At 38.7% G+C, this 19715-nt stretch overlaps 1 protein-coding gene across 8 annotated transcripts in view; it reads left to right on the top strand.

Annotated features, from left to right (window-relative positions):
* The window catches only part of DOP1A (DOP1 leucine zipper like protein A), a 110698-nt gene that overhangs the window by 67750 nt on the left and 23233 nt on the right, over positions 1-19715 (top strand). For all 8 annotated transcript variants that reach the window (XR_004352447.1, XR_004352449.1, XR_004352448.1 and 5 more), the window contains exons 14-22: positions 1723-2344; positions 2964-3238; positions 4334-4486; positions 8025-8125; positions 9512-9771; positions 11293-13273; positions 14091-14202; positions 14309-14491; positions 16127-16252. Coding sequence is in view for 4 of the 8 variants with exons in the window: in XM_032650632.1 (XP_032506523.1) it covers positions 1723-2344; positions 2964-3238; positions 4334-4486; positions 8025-8125; positions 9512-9771; positions 11293-13273; positions 14091-14202; positions 14309-14491; positions 16127-16252 (3813 nt within the window). In the remaining 4 variants the exon portion in view is untranslated. The remainder of the gene's footprint in view (positions 1-1722; positions 2345-2963; positions 3239-4333; positions 4487-8024; positions 8126-9511; positions 9772-11292; positions 13274-14090; positions 14203-14308; positions 14492-16126; positions 16253-19715) is intronic.

Below are 19715 nucleotides of genomic sequence, written 5' to 3'. Positions count from 1 at the left end.
CAGGAGGGCGCCTGTTCTTCGCTCAGACAGGACGGGGTTAAAGGAGCTGCTGATTCGGGGGCTCTGGCTCACTCAGGCCGGGGGGAGGGAGGGGCACGGATGCGGGGCGGGCCTGCGGCAGCAGAGGCCAGCGCGACGTTGTACCAGCCTGAGGTGCGCTGTGTGTTCTCCCGGGGAAGTTGTCCCCGGATCCCGGGACCCTGGCCGTGGCGGGCTGCACAGGCTCCCGGGAGGGAAGGTGTGGACAGTGACCTGTGCTCACACACAGGCTTCTTGGTGGCGGCAGCAGCAGCCTTAGCGTCTCATTCCCGTCTCGGGGTCCGCGCTGATAGCTGCGGCTCGCGCCGCCCTTCTCTGGAGCTCATTTAGACGGTGCTCTGAATCCCCTCTCCTTGCGCACCCCGAAACAATGGTTTGTTGCCTCTTGGGCAGGTCCAGACTTTTTCCCGGAGTCCCTCCTGGCTAGCTGTGGTGCACTAACCCCCTTCAGGCTGTGTTCAGGCAGCCAACCCCAGTCCTCTCCCTGGGATCCGACCTCCGAAGCCCGAGCCTCAGCTTCCAGCCCCCGCCCGCCCCGGCCGGTGAGCAGACAAGCCTCTCGGGCTGGTGAGTGCCGATCGGCACTGATCCTCTGTGCGAGAATCTCTTCGCTTTGCCCTCCGCACCCCTGTGGCTGCGATCTCCTCCGTGGCTCCGAAGCTTCCCCCTATGCTACCCGCAGTCTCCACCCACGAAGGGGCTTCCTAATGTGTGGAAACCTTTCCTCCTTCACAGCTCCCTCCCAGAGGTGCAGGTCCCGTCCCTATTCTTTTGTCTCTGTTTATTCTTTCTTTTCCCCTACCCAGGTACGTGGGGGTTTCTTGCCTTTTGGGAGGTCTGAGGTCTCCTGCCAGCGTTCAGTAGGTGTTCTGTAGGAGTTGTTCCCACATGTAGATGTATTTATGATGCATTTGTGGGGAGGAAAGTTATCTCCATGTCTTCTCTGCCATTTTGAAGGCCACCCTATTTCTAGTTTTTAAAATGTCATTTTTTTAACCTTACATGTCTCATTCCATGCATTGTTTAGACGTTAGGAAAGTGATTTCATGAAGTAGATTGAATAAATTATTAGTAGTTTGAAAACAAGGATGTAGATCCTAGAGAGTTTTACATATACGTATTTTGTCCTCAAGAACCTAAGCTTAAGTTATGCATATAGCAAATAATAAATATTTATTGAATAGCTTTATATTAATATATTAATTAGAACCGTATCAGTATTTCCTATTAGCATAGATATGTGAATCAATTGTAGAAACTCTTTTTTTAAGATTCAACCAAATATATAGATTAGGGCTTCCCTGGTGACGCAGTGGTTGAGAGTCCGCCTGCTGATGCAGGCGATGCGGGCTCATGCCCTGGTCCGGGAAGATCCCACATGCCGCGGAGCGGCTGGACCCGTGAGCCATGGTCACTGAGCCTGTGCGTCCAGAGCCTGTGCTCCGCAACGGGAGAGGCCACAACAGTGAGAGGCTCACATACCGCAAAAAAAAAATATAGATAGATAGATAGATAGATAGATAGATAGATAGATAGATAGATAGATAAAGTTGTGAAACGTGAATTAGGTTGTGAATAAGTCAAATATAAAGCTGACTTCTTTCAAAATGTGACTTTTTAATTTTAATTTCTAATATAATACATTTAGTTACTCAGCCTTCTGCTCTTTTTACACTCTACCAGGTATTATCAGTTTCTCTTGAAAATCCTACTGAAGTGTTTGAAGATGGAGAAAATCCACCAAGTAGTCGCTCCTCAGAGAGTGGATTCACTGAGTTCATACAATATCAAGCAGACCGAACTGATGACATCGACAGAGAACTGAGTGAGGGACCGGAGGCAGTTGCCATCCCAATTGGTAGCACATCATCTGAAACAGAAACGGCCTCCACTGTGGGATCTGAAGAAACCATCATCCAGCCCCCTTCCATAGTCACTCAGGGGACAGCACCCCAAAGTGGGAAGACAGCGCAAAAAACTGCAATGCAGTGCTGCTTGGAGTATGTCCAACAGTTTCTCACCAGACTTATCAACCTCTACATCATTCAGAGTAACTCTTTCTCTCAGGCTTTGGCTACAGAGCATCAAGGGGATCTTAGTCGAGAGCTAGGAGAGACTTCAGACTGGGACAGGGATTCCCGTGGTGGTGTAAAAGAGAGAAACATAAGTAAACAAAAAACTTCAAAAGAATACCTTTCTGCCTTCCTTGCTGCCTGTCAGCTCTTCCTGGAGTGCTCAAGCTTCCCAGTTTACATTGCTGAGGGGAACCATACCTCAGAGTTATGTTCTGAAAAATCAGAGACTGGTAAGGTCATCTCTGTTTTATTTATTTAAAAATATTTTTTATGGCATGCTTTCCCCTCCTCCTTTATTTTAAGGAACACTCAGATACTAAAACTGGGATTTCTTTTAGCCTCTTAATTTTTAAAACTTTTAATTTATAGATTTTTTTTTCAATGAAATACTGTCATTATGGGGAGATTGATATGTTGGAAAATTTCCTGATTTCCTTTATTATGACTAGCATCATATGTGATTACCTTCATTTAAATTTTTATTTTTTTATATATATATATATATATATACACACACACACAGACATACACACACACATACATGGTACACACACATAGTACAGTGAGTACTACATAATGTTAATTGATTACTAAACTTTTTTTAGGACATAAAATAGCTTGTATGACTTGCATAAGACAAATACATATTTAAAAATTTTTATGAAATTCCTGTTTCTGCTTTATTTTATTGAAGCTCTAGTCTAAGTGAGAAACCATGGTTTTGTTCACCGAGCAAGGCCTAAAGTTATTTGGTAGAAGTGCTTTGTGTTTTGAAATTAACTTGGAAGATAGAGTGTGCGTGAAAGGTTCAGTGTGATGGACCGTGTTGGCTTCCGGCTTTCGTTTCAGACTGGGAGCACGTGCAGCCTCCACTGTGGCTCCAGACACTGATGACCGCTTGCAGCCAAGCAAGTGATTGCAGTGTGCAGAGCGCTGCGATTTCACTAGTGATGGATCTGGTAGGATTGACTCAGTCGGTGGCCATGGTCACTGGGGAAAACATCAACAGTGTGGAGCCTGCACAACCCTTAAGTCCAAACCAGGGAAGAGTAGCTGTGGTTATTAGACCTCCCCTCACTCCGGGCAATCTGAGATATATAGCTGAGAAGACTGAATTTTTCAAGGTGAGCCCTAAGAAATACATTCATGACTAAGATGATACTTGAGCTAATTTGCATAGCAGAGATTTTAAAGAAGGTAATCAGGCTTAATTAAACACCTCTTAATATCATACCATATAGGAAAAGACACCACACTTGATCAGTGCTGCTTGGCCGGTCTTCTCCCCAGTTTTGTGAGGAGAAAAAAGATAAGGATGAGGGGAGTATTAGGGTAAAGAGAAAAGTTCATTTATACAGTAAAATGTATTTCCAGATAAAGTGGTTGTGACACTTTTGCTTTTCGTAGAGTGCAACCTCAGCTCTCCAAAACACCCAGAAAAAGTTTTCTGACTCTGAATTGTCTGATGATCATTGGTGATGTATGATGTCATTCAAAAAAATGCAGTCTTTGATCTCTGTCACAACAGTACATATGATATCCTCTACATAGAAAGAACATCAAGTATATTTGATTTAAGCAGGTAGACTATTTATATATAAAATTTTTCTTTAATTTTAATGTAATTTCAAGTTATTGTGCCCCTCCAGATAGTTCCTCCTGCTAGGTTAGAGTTGGGTTCTACAATGTTGTGGTGAACCCTGATGACTTGCATTTTTATTAATGCTGTCATAGATCATCAAGTGCTGTGTTAACACATGTAGCACTGAAATACATACAACCTATTTTGTACGTTTTAAGTAGTTTGCATATTTGGACTATGAATTATATTTCACTTTGCAGCATATAACTGTAAACGTTAAAGCGCCTTCAATGTGGGATTTATATCCTCTTAAAGATAACATATTCTAGCATCACTTTACTAAACATCTCTCAAATAGTGAAATGGGGTCTCATCTGGACCCTGTAAAAAGTGATTACATATCTGCTGTTTAAGGTAAATATAATTAAAGGACTATCGTAAGAGGTTCTAAAAGCCTGGACCAGAAAGTGAACAGATGGAAAGCTACACTTTTAAATCTCATTCCAGTGGCATAATGAGTATTAAGACCTTCTAGGTCTGGCAGTCAGAGGCTTGTTTGTACCTAATAGGAAATGTCTGTTAAATAAGTTTCCATTTGCAATTTTGTAACTGTGACTTTTACATCTTTTTTTTATAGCATGTAGCTTTAACATTGTGGAACCAGATGGGAGATGGGACACCTCAGCACCACCAAAAGAGTGTGGAACTGTTTTATCAATTACATAACTTGGTTCCTTCTTCTAGCATCTGTGAGGATGTTATAAGTCAGCAGTTGACCCATAAAGATAAGGTAAGTTCTTCTCTTCTTATCCTGTGCCCACCCTACCTCCTGCTCATATTATACTAAAAGGTAAATTAAGGAAACTCTAGGAAAATTATTTCATCTAGTATCTGAATAAGAGATAATAGGAATTCATTCAGTGATCATCAAATCTTTAAAATACATGTGTTCTATTCTTTTTAGAGGAAAGTTCTTTACATAAGCGTCAGTAATATGAAAAATCAAGGAACCCAAAATCAAATGCTGGGTTTATTTCTTGGTTCAGGATACCACCTGTGGGGAGTGATGATTAAAGTTGGTGGTGGTCCAAGTTCTTGGGTTGTTTAAAGATGTATTCGGTGGCCTCTGTTATGAAACTGGTGGATACATTAACTAATATATGTGAAATGACATTTATAAGCTATAGAGTGTTAGTATGTGAGATTATATTATTTGCCTTATAATAAACATCCAGAATAAGGATTTTGTATCCAAATGTATATGAAGTGTGATACATACGTCAGTTAGAGTAAATATGGCTGAGTCATGACTGGGCCTGAGAAGAAGCTAGAACGATCATTCTGATTGACCTGTTCAGGGTAACTTAATGAAGTTTGTGGTCTTCCTGTATCTGCTCTCTAACATTAATTTTAAGAAGATTTTATTGAACAGCTTTTAGAAGTGGATTGCCCTCATTTTGAAAAGTTCTCAATGCTAGTGAGATTGAATGGGTTATGTTCAAAAAGACATTGTGTAGAGTAAATGCAGCATTTGGCAGGGGGACCTGGCAAATGAAGGAGTAAATGAGAGGACTGAAAAGCTTATTCCAAGAAAACTGTTAAAATTCTAATTTTACTTCAACACATTCTTTCAGAATTGTTCAGAAAATTTTAAATAGAGCCTTGTATTTCAGTGCAGTAATCTGCTTTACATTAAGTGTAAATCTAGGACAAATTATACACCTGTTGACTTGTATAACATTTCATTTTAAAGAAATACTAAGCTCTGAATAAAGATATTATATATCCACGGAAAAAACTATCTGTTATTACTTACTTTTATTTACATGTTGGTTGATGTACAAGCACAGGCTTCATTGGAAGAACATTTATTAGGCCCACAGAAAAAGCAGGCGCTCCTCTAACCTATCACAAACAGTTTAGACAGTCGCAATCCCGATTTCAGGGGTCTTTTACTTGAAGGATTCCACAAATGCTGGAGGAAGACTATAAAATTTTTGGAATATTACAATTTCTTTTTCTCTGTTTTTTTTTTTAAATTTTATTTATTTATTTTTATACAGCAGGTTCTTATGAGTTATCCATTTTATACACATCAGTGTATACATGTCAATCCCAATCTACCAATTCATTCCACCACCACCACCACCACCACCACCACCACCCCCCACCACTTTCCCCCTTGGTGTCCATACGTTTGTTCTCTACATCTGTGTCTCTCTGCCCTGCAAACCGGTTCATCTATACCATTTTTCTAGATTCCACATATATGCATTAATATACGATATTTGTTTTTCTCTTTCTGACTGACTTCACTCTGTATAACAGTCTCTAGGTCCATCCACATCTCTACAAATGACCCAATTTCGTTCCTTTTCATGGCTGAGTAATATTCCATTGTATATATGTACCACATCTTCTTTACCCATTCGTCTGTCGATGGGCATTTAGGTTGCTTCCATGACCTGGCTATTGTAAATAATGCTGCAGTGAACACTGGGGTGCATGTGTCTTTTTGAATTACGATTTTCTCAGGGTATATGTCCAGTAGTGGGATTGCTGGGTCATATGGTAATTCTATTTTTAGTTTTTTAAGAAACCTCCATACTGTTCTCCATAGTGGCTGTATCAGTTTACATTCCCACCAACAGTGCAAGAGGGTTCCCTTTTCTCCACAGCCTCTCCAGCATTTGTTGTTTGTAGATTTTCTGATGATGCCCATTCTAACTGGTGTGAGGTGATACCTCATTGTAGTTTTGATTCGCATTTCTCTAATGATTAGTGATGTTGAGCAGCTTTTCATGTGCTTCTTGGCCATCTGTATGTCTTCTTTGGAGAGATGTCCATTTAGGTCTTCTGCCCATTTTTGGATGGGGTTGTTTGTTTTTTTGATATTGAGCTGCATGAGCTGTTTATATATTTTGGAGATTAATCCTTTGTCCATTAGTTCATTTGAAAATATTTTTTCCCATTCTGAGGGTTGTCTTTTCATCTTGTTTATAGTTTCCTTTGCTGTGCAAAAGCTTTTAAGTTTCATTAGGTCCCATTTGTTTATTTTTTTAAAATTATTTCCATTACCCTAGGAGGTGGGTCAAAAAAGATCTTGCTGTGAATTATGTCATAGAGGGTTCTTCCTGTGTTTTCCTCTAAGAGTTTTAAAGTGTCTGGTCTTACATTTAGGTTTTTAATCCATTTTGAGTTTATTTTTGTGTATAGTGTTACGGAGTGTTCTAATTTCATTCTTTTACATGTACCTGTCCAGTTTTCCCAGCACCACTTATTGAAGAGGCTGTCTTTTCTCCATTGTGTATCCTTGCCTCCTTTCTCATAGATTAGTTGACCATAGGTGTGTGAGTTTATCTCTGGGCTTTCTATCCTGTTCCGTTGATCTATATTTCTGTTTTTGTGCCAGTACCATATTGTCTTGATGGCTGTAGCTTTGTAGTATAGTCTGAAGTCAGGGAGTCTGATTCCTCCAGCTCCATTTTTTTCCCCTCAAGATTCCTTTGGCTATTTGGGGTCTTTTGTGTCTCCATGCAAATTTTAAGATTTTTTGTTCTAGTTCCGTAAAAAATGCCATTGGTAATTTGGTAAGGATTACATTGAATCTGTAGATTGCTTTGGGTAGTATAATCATTTTCACAATATTGATTTTTTCAATCCAAGAACAATTTCTTTGTGATTTCCATTAACACATTTTCATTACCTAATACCAGATGCTGGTCTTTCTAAATAATTTATTTTTCCATTATTCTATCTATTGTTATCTTAACAGTTAATCTTTTCCAAATAATCCCAAAAGTGATGTAATATTTTTCTTGTAGAAATAATTTTTTTAGGTCCTTAAAATTTTTAATCTAATAAACCAGCTTTGTAGGTGTTGATAAATTCATTTGGGATTAACGTGTAATTTCTGGGAGCAAAAGCAAAGTATATAGTGCCATAAAATTGGTTTTGACTACTGTGTATTTATATATTAAAATGAGGGGGAAAGTGCTTCCTATACTCAGAATATCATAACATGCACATTATTAGGTTTTTCCATCCCCTGTTATAAAATAATCTAGTAAACTGATTACCTAAACTAAATAATAACTTATGTGGCAGCATGAGATGATCCTTTAGGTTTAATATTTCTTTATATATTTAAGTATTTTCCACTTTTCTACTTCCATAAAAAACACAGCTTATTTCATCGGGTGTTGGAGTTCTGTGAACATTGAACATAATACAACATAATACTCTGTCTTAAATAACTACTTTGTTCATACTAAAATCACTTAATACCTTGAAAGGATAATAAAATAATCTCTCATATTCATCCTCAGAAAATAAGGATGGAAGCACATGCAAAATTTGCAGTTCTTTGGCATCTAACAAGGGACCTCCATATAAATAAGTCTTCATCTTTTGCACGGTCTTTTGACAGGTTGGTTACATTTTATATTCTGATATCTTAACATTTCTTTTCTTGAATCCCCTGGCCTATTTGGTAGGGGAGAGAGAGCAGGGATAGGAGAGAGCAACTTGCGATTTTATAAAGAGAATTTATAAATTATTTTTTTAAATCTAAGCTGTATTAAAAGGCATGGCATTTTCATTTATCTAACAGATTTTCACCTTTCATGCTCTGGAGCACCCAGTTCCCCTTCCTTTCATTGGATGACTTCATCAAGTTACTTCTGTGTGCCAGGAGCCGTTCTAGGTGTCAGGGTTACAGCAACAGATACAGCCTGCTTGAGTTCACATTCAGTGAAATTTCATATAAACAGTAGATTGTATAAGTGTTTCTCTAGTAATCATTCTCAGTCTTCTGCCTGAACCAGACCTTAAAATCTACAGCAAAAATACTGACAAAGCGCTTCCATGGATTAAAACAATCTGCAGTTAACTGCCTGAGAGTTTGTCTAGACTACATAGATGACCCATACCCCAAATATGAGATTTGCAGTAACTTCCAAGGAGATGCCATTTATAGGTAAATTTACATACATTGGCATAGATAGCAGTCTCACCAGCAAGTCTCATAGAGGTGGCCCCAAATCTAACTACACTGAAGCCGCACTCAGGATCAGATGTGGACTCTACTGGATGTTATTTCAGCTGGTTATTTCATGCAGCATCACCATTTTAAAACGGTCTGCTGTTGAACCCCTGTAATGAACTGGTCCCTGGGCCTAGGTGCTTTACAAATACCATCTGTAATTTAATGACTGCCTGTCCTCATCACGTGAGGCAGTGAAGGCCCCAGTGAAGTTAAGTGATTTGCCCAAGATCGTTATACACGAGGTGAAGTGGATGGCCCAGATTTGAATCTTAGGTTGTCTGATTCCAAACTATACCTCCACACCTTTCACAGAAGGTCTTTCCTTGAATTAAGCACATCGCTTTCAACTGGTAAAGAGAATGGGAGCAGTGGGGCACAGACCAACATGAAAGTAGTGTTGACTTGCAGACAGTTCAGTATTTGGTGATGTGAACAGTAATATGTTGCTAAAACAAGACTAATTGTCTAAGGTTTTTTTTCCCTGTTTTTTGGTATTTATCTTTTAAAGGTAATGTATGCTTGTGAAATTTCAAAAAACACAAGAAAAGAGAAAAAACTATTTCTCCTTTCTTATTGTATCTACTGAGACTGGGGATTAAGATTATTAAAATACTGTGGTCAAAAGTTATTCTGAAGTATGATTACTTTAAAACAGTTAATTCAAAGCCAGAAACACAATTTATCGTAATGTTAATTTTAGAAAAATTAGAGTGTTAAAATTAAAGTAGGTATTTTGCTCTTTGTTTTAATTATTGGTGTTTATTGTAGGTCACTGTTCATCATGTTAGATAGCCTTAACAGTCTCGATGGTTCCACCAGCTCTGTGGGACAAGCCTGGCTGAACCAAGTCCTGCAAAGACATGATATTGCAAGAGTTTTGGAACCACTGCTCTTGCTCTTGCTGCATCCCAAAACTCAGAGGGTTTCAGTGCAGCGGGTACAAGCAGAACGTTATTGGAATAAGGCCCCCTGTTATCCCGGAGAAGAGAATGACAAGCATTTCATGCAAAACTTTTCCTGCAATAATGGTGAATATCACACAGAAGTAGAACAACTTTATTTAGAATTAAATTATTAAAATAAAATGAAAGGCGAACACAACAGTGATTGTCAGGAGAACCAAACGTGAGAATTTCTCCCTGGGCTGATTTTCTCCCCTCCTCATGGACTAGCAGTGCTCACATGGGCTGTGTCAGTATGTACCTTATCAGCGACCATCACAGGGGACTTGGATCTCTGTTATCAGTTGCTTCTTTCAGGGGAGGACTCAGCCCAGCTCTGGTCAGAAACATTCTTCAGTATTAACAAATAACCTTTAGAGTTTATAATCCTGGCCCTGCAAGGCTCTGTAGATACTTCACTGGGAATCTTTAGTAAGCTTATAATGCACTTTATATTTCATGCATCATTTTCCTCATCTGTAAAATAGGAATGATAATACCCATCTCTAAGGCTTCATTGTGAATGTTAGACATAGTAACGTTTGTGACATATTTAGTGCAGAGACTAGTGTGTTTGATAAATATTCTCTATTGCTAGAATAAAGTCCACACTTCACAAATTGCCAAATGATACCCTCTGTAATACACTGATAATGGCCCCCTTAGGTTAATATACCTTAGGGACAAAAGACTCAGTATTTCATTTGTATCTCTTGTCAAATAATCCTGTGAGGTCAGTAATGAAAGGTCATTTGACCGAGCAGGAAGCTGATGCTTAGAAGGCTGTGGCTTTCTCAAAGTCCCACAGCTGGTAAGCGGTTAAGCTAGAACTAAACTGTCGTGCTCCTACTTCATCTTTAGTGTGTTTCTACAGAGCCTTGGTTCCTTTCTCTTACTACGTTTCCACTGCTTCCCCTGAATCTTCTAAGAACATGCTCTACCCTGCTTATTGCCAGAACTCTGGTGTTAGCGCTTTGCCTGCCGTAGTTCCTGCCTGTCAGCTGAATTCTCATCTGTCCTCTGAGATCATTCTCAGACCTCACCTGTGGTGTCATGATGCTTTTCCTAAATTTGAAGCATCTGATTTTGCACTGCTTGCACGGAACTAAGCCTCTCTAAAAGAATGTTCCCCCAAAAGTACTGAAATGGATGTTTGTGATGCCCTGCTAGTTTTAAACTTCTTAGAACAGTGATGTCTTTTCCTTACCTCACCCTCCTGTCCTGGTTTAGGGCCTTACTCAAACTATATAATTCATAAATGCTTGTTGAATTTTATTAAAATCAAGAAGATTATGTATTTATATATTAACTATATACTAAATGATTTTAAAAGGATGTCGTATTTGGGGATAAGGGCAAAGTTTTATATTTTATCTGTTAAATGTGCTGTTTTGTTTAATTCAGTTGAATTAAACTGAATTGTCTATTAAATTCTGATTAATGGTCATCTACATAATTTTCTAACTTAAGTCTAGCATATTAATAAATATTTTAATAGGAAAATATAAGGAGGTAATGAAAGTAATGATTAAAAATCTTGTCCAGTCTACATTTCAGTTATTTTAATATATTTTATATTTTTCCTTTACTCTTTTTCTCATATGCCAGTAAGCCAAGTACAACTCATTGCATCGAAAGGAAATGGTGAAAAGACGCTTACCATGGATGAAATAGAGAACTTCAGTCTTACTGTTAATCCATTAAGTGACAGACTGTCCCTTCTAAGTACCAGCAGTGAGACAATTCCAATGGTTGTATCTGATTTTGATCTTCCAGACCAACAGATAGAAATACTTCAGAGTTCTGACTCTGGATGTTCTCAGTCCTCTGCTGGGGACAACTTGAGTTACGAAGTTGATCCTGAAAACGTGAATGCACAAGAGGATTCCCAGATGCCAAACGCAGGCTCCCCAGATGACGATGTTCAGCAGGTAGTCTTTGACCTGATATGTAAAGTCGTAAGTGGCCTCGAAGCAGAATCTGCATCAGTGCCATCTCAGTTAGAAATTGAAGATACGCCCCCAAAGGACAACGATGTAGATCCAGGCGAGGAGATGATTAAAAGTGAAGATCAGTCCGCTCAGGTTGCTTTGCTGAGTAAGGGAAATTCTCAGTTTTTGTCTGTGTCTGCAGAGGAAGGCTGTGAGTGTGTGCCCAGTGGGATCTCCAGAAATAGCTCCTCACCTTGCATTTCAGGAACCACACAGGTTCTCCATGACTCTCCTGTTGCCGCTACAGAGACCAGATCTAGACACAGAAGTCACGGTAGTATTCAGTTCAGCTTCAAAGAAAAATTATCGGAAAAAGTCTCAGAGAAAGAAACAATTGTTAAGGAGTCAGGTAAACAACCAGGAGCAAAACCTAAAGTAAAACTTGCCAGAAAAAAGGATGATGACAAGAAAAAAACTTCAAATGAAAAGCTCAGACAAACCAATGTTTTCTTTAGTGATGGTCTGGATTTAGAGAACTGGTATAGCTGTGGAGAGGGAGAAATTTCTGAAATTGAGAGTGACGTGGGTTCTCCGGGATCACGGAGGTCTCCCAATTTCAACATCCATCCACTCTATCAACATGTGCTTTTGTATCTCCAGTTGTATGATTCATCAAGGACTCTGTATGCTTTTTCTGCCATCAAGGCCATCTTGAAAACTAACCCCATTGCTTTTGTAAATGCCATTTCAACCACTAGTGTAAATAATGCATATACTCCTCAGTTGTCTCTGCTTCAGAATCTATTGGCCAGACACCGGATTTCTGTTATGGGCAAAGATTTTTATAGTCACATTCCTGTGGACTCGAATCATAATTTCCGGAGTTCTATGTACATAGAAATCCTTATTTCCCTCTGCTTGTATTATATGCGTAGCCATTACCCAACTCATGTCAAGGTCACGTCACAAGATTTAATAGGCAATCGAAACATGCAGATGATGAGCATCGAAATTTTGACACTCCTCTTTACTGAGCTGGCAAAAGTCATAGAAAGCTCTGCAAAAGGTTTCCCTAGTTTTATCTCTGATATGTTATCCAAGTGCAAAGTTCAGAAAGTGATTCTTCACTGTTTGCTGTCATCCATCTTTAGTGCACAGAAATGGCACAGTGAAAAGATGGCAGGTAAGAACATGGTTGCTGTGGAAGAAGGTTTCTCAGAGGACAGCCTGATCAATTTCTCGGAAGATGAATTTGACAATGGCAGCACACTCCAGTCACAGCTTCTTAAAGTGCTTCAGAGGCTCATTGTTCTAGAACACAGGGTAATGACTGTCCCTGAAGAGAATGAAACAGGTTTTGATTTTGTGGTATCTGATCTGGAACACATCAATCCCCATCAGCCCATGACTTCTCTTCAGTATTTGCATGCCCAGCCAATCACATCTCAAGGCATGTTCCTCTGTGCGGTGATACGAGCTTTACATCAACACTGTGCTTGTAAGATGCACCCACAATGGATTGGTTTAATCACATCTACTCTGCCTTATATGGGAAAAGTTCTACAGAGAGTCGTTGTTTCTGTGACACTACAGCTTTGCAGAAATCTAGATAACCTAATTCAACAGTACAAATATGAAACGGGATTATCTGACAGTAGGTAAGGGTTGATTTTTAATTTTGTCATTATTAACATTTTTTACCTATATTACTGCTTAATCATCCAGTAAGTCAGTTGCAGTTTGGGGAAGTAAATTAGTGGTTATCATTAGGTTACGAACAGTATCTTATTTTCATAAAGAGCATTGAGGAGAAGTGTCAACAAAAGAATCAGGAGTGGAAAACAAGGAATATATAAACAGGACTTTTTTCTCCTAAGAGCTGAAATTAATTTTGATGCTCTTAACAGAGCTGGCAAAAGTAATAGAAAGTTCAGCAAAGGGTTTCCCTGGTTTTATCTGATATCTTTAATTTCACACTAAAATTAATTTAAAATTACAAATCTTTTCCCATCTGATCTTACTTCTCATTCAGGATTTTCAGTTTGGTGACGAATTTTATCTGTATCCCCAGGCCATGTTCAAAATTAATCTGTCAAAATTATCTAGATGTTTAATAGACTAATGTCTGGCTTTATATCCTGTATAATCTCAGGTACTAGATATAAAATATAAGAAAACTGCCTGTATCCTTTAATATTTATATGCCTGCCATTACACGGTTGCTAGAGATTTACTGGCTGTATTTATTTTGTGTAGAATTTATTATCCAAAAAGAACTTTAGTACATTTAATGTGACTCACTTTTTTTATTAGAAGAGGATATAAAAGCTCCTAATTTATTCACTTAGTTATTTATTTATATAATATTTATTGAGCACTTACTGTGTGCCTGTCACACGCGGGACATTTACTACTGATAAAACACAAACTTCTCTTTCACAGAACTTGTGTTCAAATGGATACATTTTATTTCAGGCCTCTGTGGATGGCATCAATTATTCCACCAGATATGATTCTTACCCTTTTGGAAGGGATCACAGCCATTATCCACTACTGTTTGTTGGACCCTACTACACAGTATCACCAAGTAAGACTGCAGAAATATTTGACTGCTTTTTAAAGATTATGAGACCTAATAAGTCCCATTTGTAATCCTCAGGAAGTGATACATTTTCTTCCCCCAACTTCAATAGCTTTTGGTCAATGTAGACCAGAAACACCTGTTCGAAGCCCGCAGTGGAATCCTCTCGATCCTTCACATGATCATGTCCTCTGTGACACTGCTTTGGAGCGCACTGCATCAGGCCGACTCTTCGGAAAAGATACCCATTGCTGCATCCGCCTCTGTTACCACTGTTAATCTTGGAGCCACAAAGGTTAGATAATCCACACTTCACCCTTGGCGCTCAAGAGGCTATTTGAGGATTCTCCCAAAGATTATGTTCTGAATTTGTGAATAATTTGAGTAGTATTTATGATTCTCTGCATAGATTGTGTAATTAGTTATCAAGTAATTTTTTAACCGTTTTATTGAGATGACATAACACAAAATTCACCCTTTTTAAGCATATATAATTCAATGTTTGTGTTTGTTTTTTAGTAAATGTACAGAGCTGTAGTACTGTCACCACAGCCTAATGTTTGAGCATACCCCTCACCACAGAAAGATGCCTCATGCCCATCTGCAGCCCCTCAGTTCCCATCCCTAACCACAATCATCACTAATCTGTTTTCTCTACATCGGTTTGCTTTTACCATTTACAGGCCATTTCCTGTAAATGGAATTATACATTATTTGGTCTTTTGTATCTAGTTTCTTTCATGTGACATAAGATTTTTGAGGTTCATTCATACATAACTTTGTTCCTTTTTTTAGGACATTTCAAGCTGACATTTTTTTTTTTTTTTTTTTTTTTTTTTTTTGCGGTACGCAGGCCTCTCACTTTTGTGGCCTCTCCCACTGCGGAGCACAGGCTCCGGACGCACAGGCTCAGCGGCCATAGGCTCACGGGCCCAGCCGCTCCGCGGCATGTGGGATCCTCCCAGACCGGGGCGTGAACCCGCGTCCCCTGCATCGGCAGGCGGACTCCCAACCACTGCGCCACCAGGGAAGCCCTCAAGCTGACATTTTAATATGCAAATCTCTCCTGGAAAACAGTTTAGCAATATGTACAGAGATCTTTAAGTTTCATAGTCTTTGACCTAGTAATCTACTTTAGTAATGAATTCTAAGGTAATCAAAATTATGTAAATATATACATAAAATATTTATTATAGCCTTATTTAATGGCAGAAAAAAGAGAGATCCTAAACAATAAGGGAATGATTAAATAATTATCTGTTCAGTGTTACATTATGTAGCCACTAATGTCGTGGTTTTGAAGAATTCTTAGTGGATGGAAAGTGCTTAAAAGTTTAGTGGAACAGGGATGTTACATAATTAAACAAATATTGAATTTCTAATTATGTAAAAAAAATCTATCTGCAGAAAAAGGAATAAAGAAAATTCACGTGTTAATAGTGATTATCTTAATATGATGAGGTTAATTGTTGATTTTAAAAAAGTGTTTTTCTTCTTATACTCTTAGGTATTTTCCAAATTGTCTTCTTTATATTTAGAGGGAAATTATGTGAATGTTTAAGAGCGTGTTAGGCTATGGCAGGTTGTCAAATTGATATCCCTCAATTACCTCATCTTGCTCCTAGACCTGACTTCCTAGATCTGGGAGTCATGGGAGCACACCGGGCATTGCGGGAGAAGGGTAGAACTCATTAGAAAATTGTATTTAAGTCTTGATGTTTGGATTAAACTATTATAGGGGTTTTTTTTCCTTTTGAATTAAAATGACCATGGTTGCATCTCTTAACACTATTAAAGTTTCCTCTACCATTATGTAGGTAGTAAAACATACAAGTTCTGTATATTATTTCAAGAAAAACTAAAAGTGCGGTCCAGTTATTAATGCTTACATAATTTTTAATTCACTTGTCATTTGCTTAAATTTTTGTAGAACTTGAGACAGCAGATCCTAGAATTATTGGGGCCCATTTCAATGAATCATGGTGTTCACTTTATGGCTGCCATCGCCTTTGTATGGAATGAAAGAAGACAGAACAAAACCACCACTAGGACCAAGGTATGTATTTGTCTTTTCATTTGGTAAGCATATGGTGAGCACATGCTGATTTTCAATTCTCCATTAGTTGCAGTGGGGCTGGGATAGGGTGGGTGGTGGAAAGGCAACAAGTTTGTGTACAGGTTTAGATAATGATATATTGCCTAAATTTCTTAAATAAATATAAAAGATATTTTATGTGAAGACAGGTAATTAATGTAATATTAAAACTGTAGCTGTATTTTACATAGAAATGGTAATATAATGCAATGTGTTTTTTAAATGATAGTCATTCAGGGTACAGGGCAAGAATATGGAGAGAAATTTTCATCTTGACTAGTTTTCCATTACAACGTGACCTCTTAAATCATTTCTAAATGTAATTCATATGTTGTCTTTGGATTATGTATGTGAAAATTTTGTTGCTTTGTGGGTATGAAAGCTCAAAAAAGTGTTCTTGGACTTCACTGGTGGTCCAGTGGTTAAGAATCCACCTTCCAATGCATGGGATGCGGGTTCGATCCCTGGTTGGGGAACTAAGATCCCACATGCCGCGGGGCAACTAAGCCTGCGCACCACAACCAGAGAGCCCATGTGCCGCAACTACAGAGTTCACATGCTTTGGAGCCCGTGCACCACAACTAGAGAGAAACCCGCGCGCCACAACTAGAGAGGAGCCTGCGCGCCGCAACAAAAAGATCCCACGTGCCACCGCTAAGACCCGATGCAGCCAAAAATCAATGAAATTAATAATTTTTTTTTAATCTGAAAAGAAAAAAAGCTCAAAAAAGTGTTCTATATTGGATATAAATACTAAGTCATTAGAATACTAAGGCTATTAAATAATTTATGTTCCCATAAGATATATGATTTGTCCAGCTAAAGGTTTCTAATCTTATTTTTGTGCTGATTTCACATTACATATAGGCTGACATATCTAAAGTAATAAAAATAAACATTCCCACTTATATGACATTTTGCATGTGAGGATTCAGTAGTAGATATTACATTGGACAGAACTGAGATCCTAGACTATTTAAAATCAGTCAAGCACACGTGGTTTAATATGGCATATTGAACACATGCATTTTTCTCTGCTTTCTTCCCAAAAATGAGAGTAAAAACATTTTTAATGGCAAAACCCACAATGACAAAGAAATCGGGAGAGGTCACCACAAAAAAATAAGAGTCAACAAAATTTTGCAAGATGAAAAACACATGTCTGAGTTGTAATTGACTTAGATATCAGTATCAGCTTCTCTACTCTACAGTTGCTGCAAGAAGGGGTTCAATTCCCACTGTAAAAACTATAGACAGTTTCTGGAAGTAGAAGTATCAGATACTTCTTAAAGGCAGAGAGTTAGGATGGGGCTGAAATCTGGAGGACTGATTGAGAGTTTATAGATCCCTTTTTCCCAACCCAAGCAACCAACCACCCACTTCTCTTACCCTATCCCATCAGGAGACTGGAGTCAAGTTTACTATGTGAAGAGTTTATCGAGAGAGGCTCTTGGGCTTACCTGGTGGTGCAGTGGTTAAGAATCCACCTGCCGATGCAGGGGACATGGGTTCGAGCCCTGGTCTGGAAAGATCCCACATGCTGCAGAGCAACTAAACCCATGTGCTACAACTACTAAGCCTGTATTCTAGAGCCCACGAGCCACAACTACTGAGCCCACACACCACAACTACTGATGCCCACGCACCACAACTACTGATGCCCACATGCCTAGAGCCCGTGCTCCACAACAAGAGAAATCACTGCAATGAGAAGCCCATGCACCACAATGAAGAGTAGCACCCGCTCACCACAACTAGAGAAAGACTGCTCGCAGCAACAAAGACCCAACGCAACCAAAAATTAATTAATTAATTTAAAAAAAAAAGAGGGGCTCTTGACCCAAGGGCATAAGGTTGACACAAGTAGAAATTAGACTTCATGCTGAAACCAGCATTCAAAAGTCTACATTTTGAAAAATGGGAATCACCCTCACCCCAGTGAGATGGCAGTAAGTTACTATGGCCCTCAGGTAGGAGTTTGGAGGATTCCTCTCTAGGAAAATGACCTGACCAAGGAAAAAGATCTGTAGTTACTGAAGTTGAGTCTCCTAGCAAAAACAAACTAGGCTGCTATCACCACACAGGAAGGCCCACCTATCCAGTAGTCCTGTGCACAAATGCTTGAGTTCCCATCATGTTTTACTTTCTTTTTGAAAGGCAATAGTAGCATAGTTGTTAAGAGCGCAGACTTTGAAACCAGATCTCTGGGGTTCAAATATTGACTTCTCCACTCACTAACTATATGACTTCTTCAGGGTAGCAGTACTACTTCATGGGGTTGTGAGAATCAGAAAGAAAGTGAGAGAGAGAGAGAGGGAGGAAGGGAAGAAGGAAAAATATATATATGGCACTTACCAATGCACAGTACTTAATAAGCACTCTGTAAATATATATATAGTTATATTATTATTACTCACATTTAAAATTGATAGCCAACTCTTATGAAGAAAGTCTCAAAAAATTAGACAAAGACCGAAACAACTAAATAGAGAAAGTCAAAAGAAACAATGCATGTAACAGAAGAAAATGTAAATAATAGTAATGTCCTTCAAGAGGTAAAACCATATTGCATCCATGAAATAAGAAGAGATTATAAGAAAGACTATTGCAAAATTTTTAAATTATCTTGAATGTTAAAAAATTTTATAGCAGAAGCAAAACAAAATCAGTTATAAGGGTTGGAAAGTGAAAGTAGATAAATACCAAATATAGAATGTAAATTTAGAGATATGGAAAATAGGTGAAAGGAGATTTAAAAATTACGGAAAGGATACCGGAGGCTCAAGATCTTTTTGAAGAAAGAAGGAATAGAAAAAATGAAGGAAGAAAAGTATCTAAGAAATAGTACAAGGAAATTCTGCAGAAATGAAGGAAATGAGTTGCTGCAGGCACTGTAAAAAGAGATATGTCTACACAAAGATCAGCAAGTAATTTCAAAACACTGAAGAAAAAAGATCTTACAGGGGCTTCCCTGGTGGTGCAGTGGTTGAGAGTCTGCCTGCCGATGCAGGGGACACGGGTTCATGCCCCGGTCCGGGAGGATCCCACATGTCGCGGAGCGGCTGGGCCCGTGAACCATGGCCGCTGAACCTGCGTGTCTGGAGCCTGTGCTCCGCAACGGGAGAGGCCACAGCAGTGAGAGGTCTGAGTACTGCAAAAAAATTAATAAATAAAAATAAAAAAGAAATTAAAAAAAAAGATCTGACAGTCTTCTAAAGAGAAGATACTGGTCACATTCAATGGAATAATGATAAGACTTGTCAACAGCAGCACTAGAAATTATGATGGGAAAATTAGTTTCAATCTATAATCCTAACCGAGCCAAACTGTCACTCAAGTGAGTTTTGACCATGAAATGTCTCAGAAAAACAAAAAAATTGTGATCAATTTACCCTTTCTCAGCTATTGTAAGATGTATCTCCAC

This window comes from Phocoena sinus, chromosome 12 (genome assembly GCF_008692025.1).
Source record: "Phocoena sinus isolate mPhoSin1 chromosome 12, mPhoSin1.pri, whole genome shotgun sequence".
Lineage (NCBI taxonomy): Eukaryota > Metazoa > Chordata > Mammalia > Artiodactyla > Phocoenidae > Phocoena > Phocoena sinus.
The sequence above is the reverse complement of the archived record's forward strand: the minus strand, read 5'-3'. Positions and strand labels throughout refer to the sequence as shown.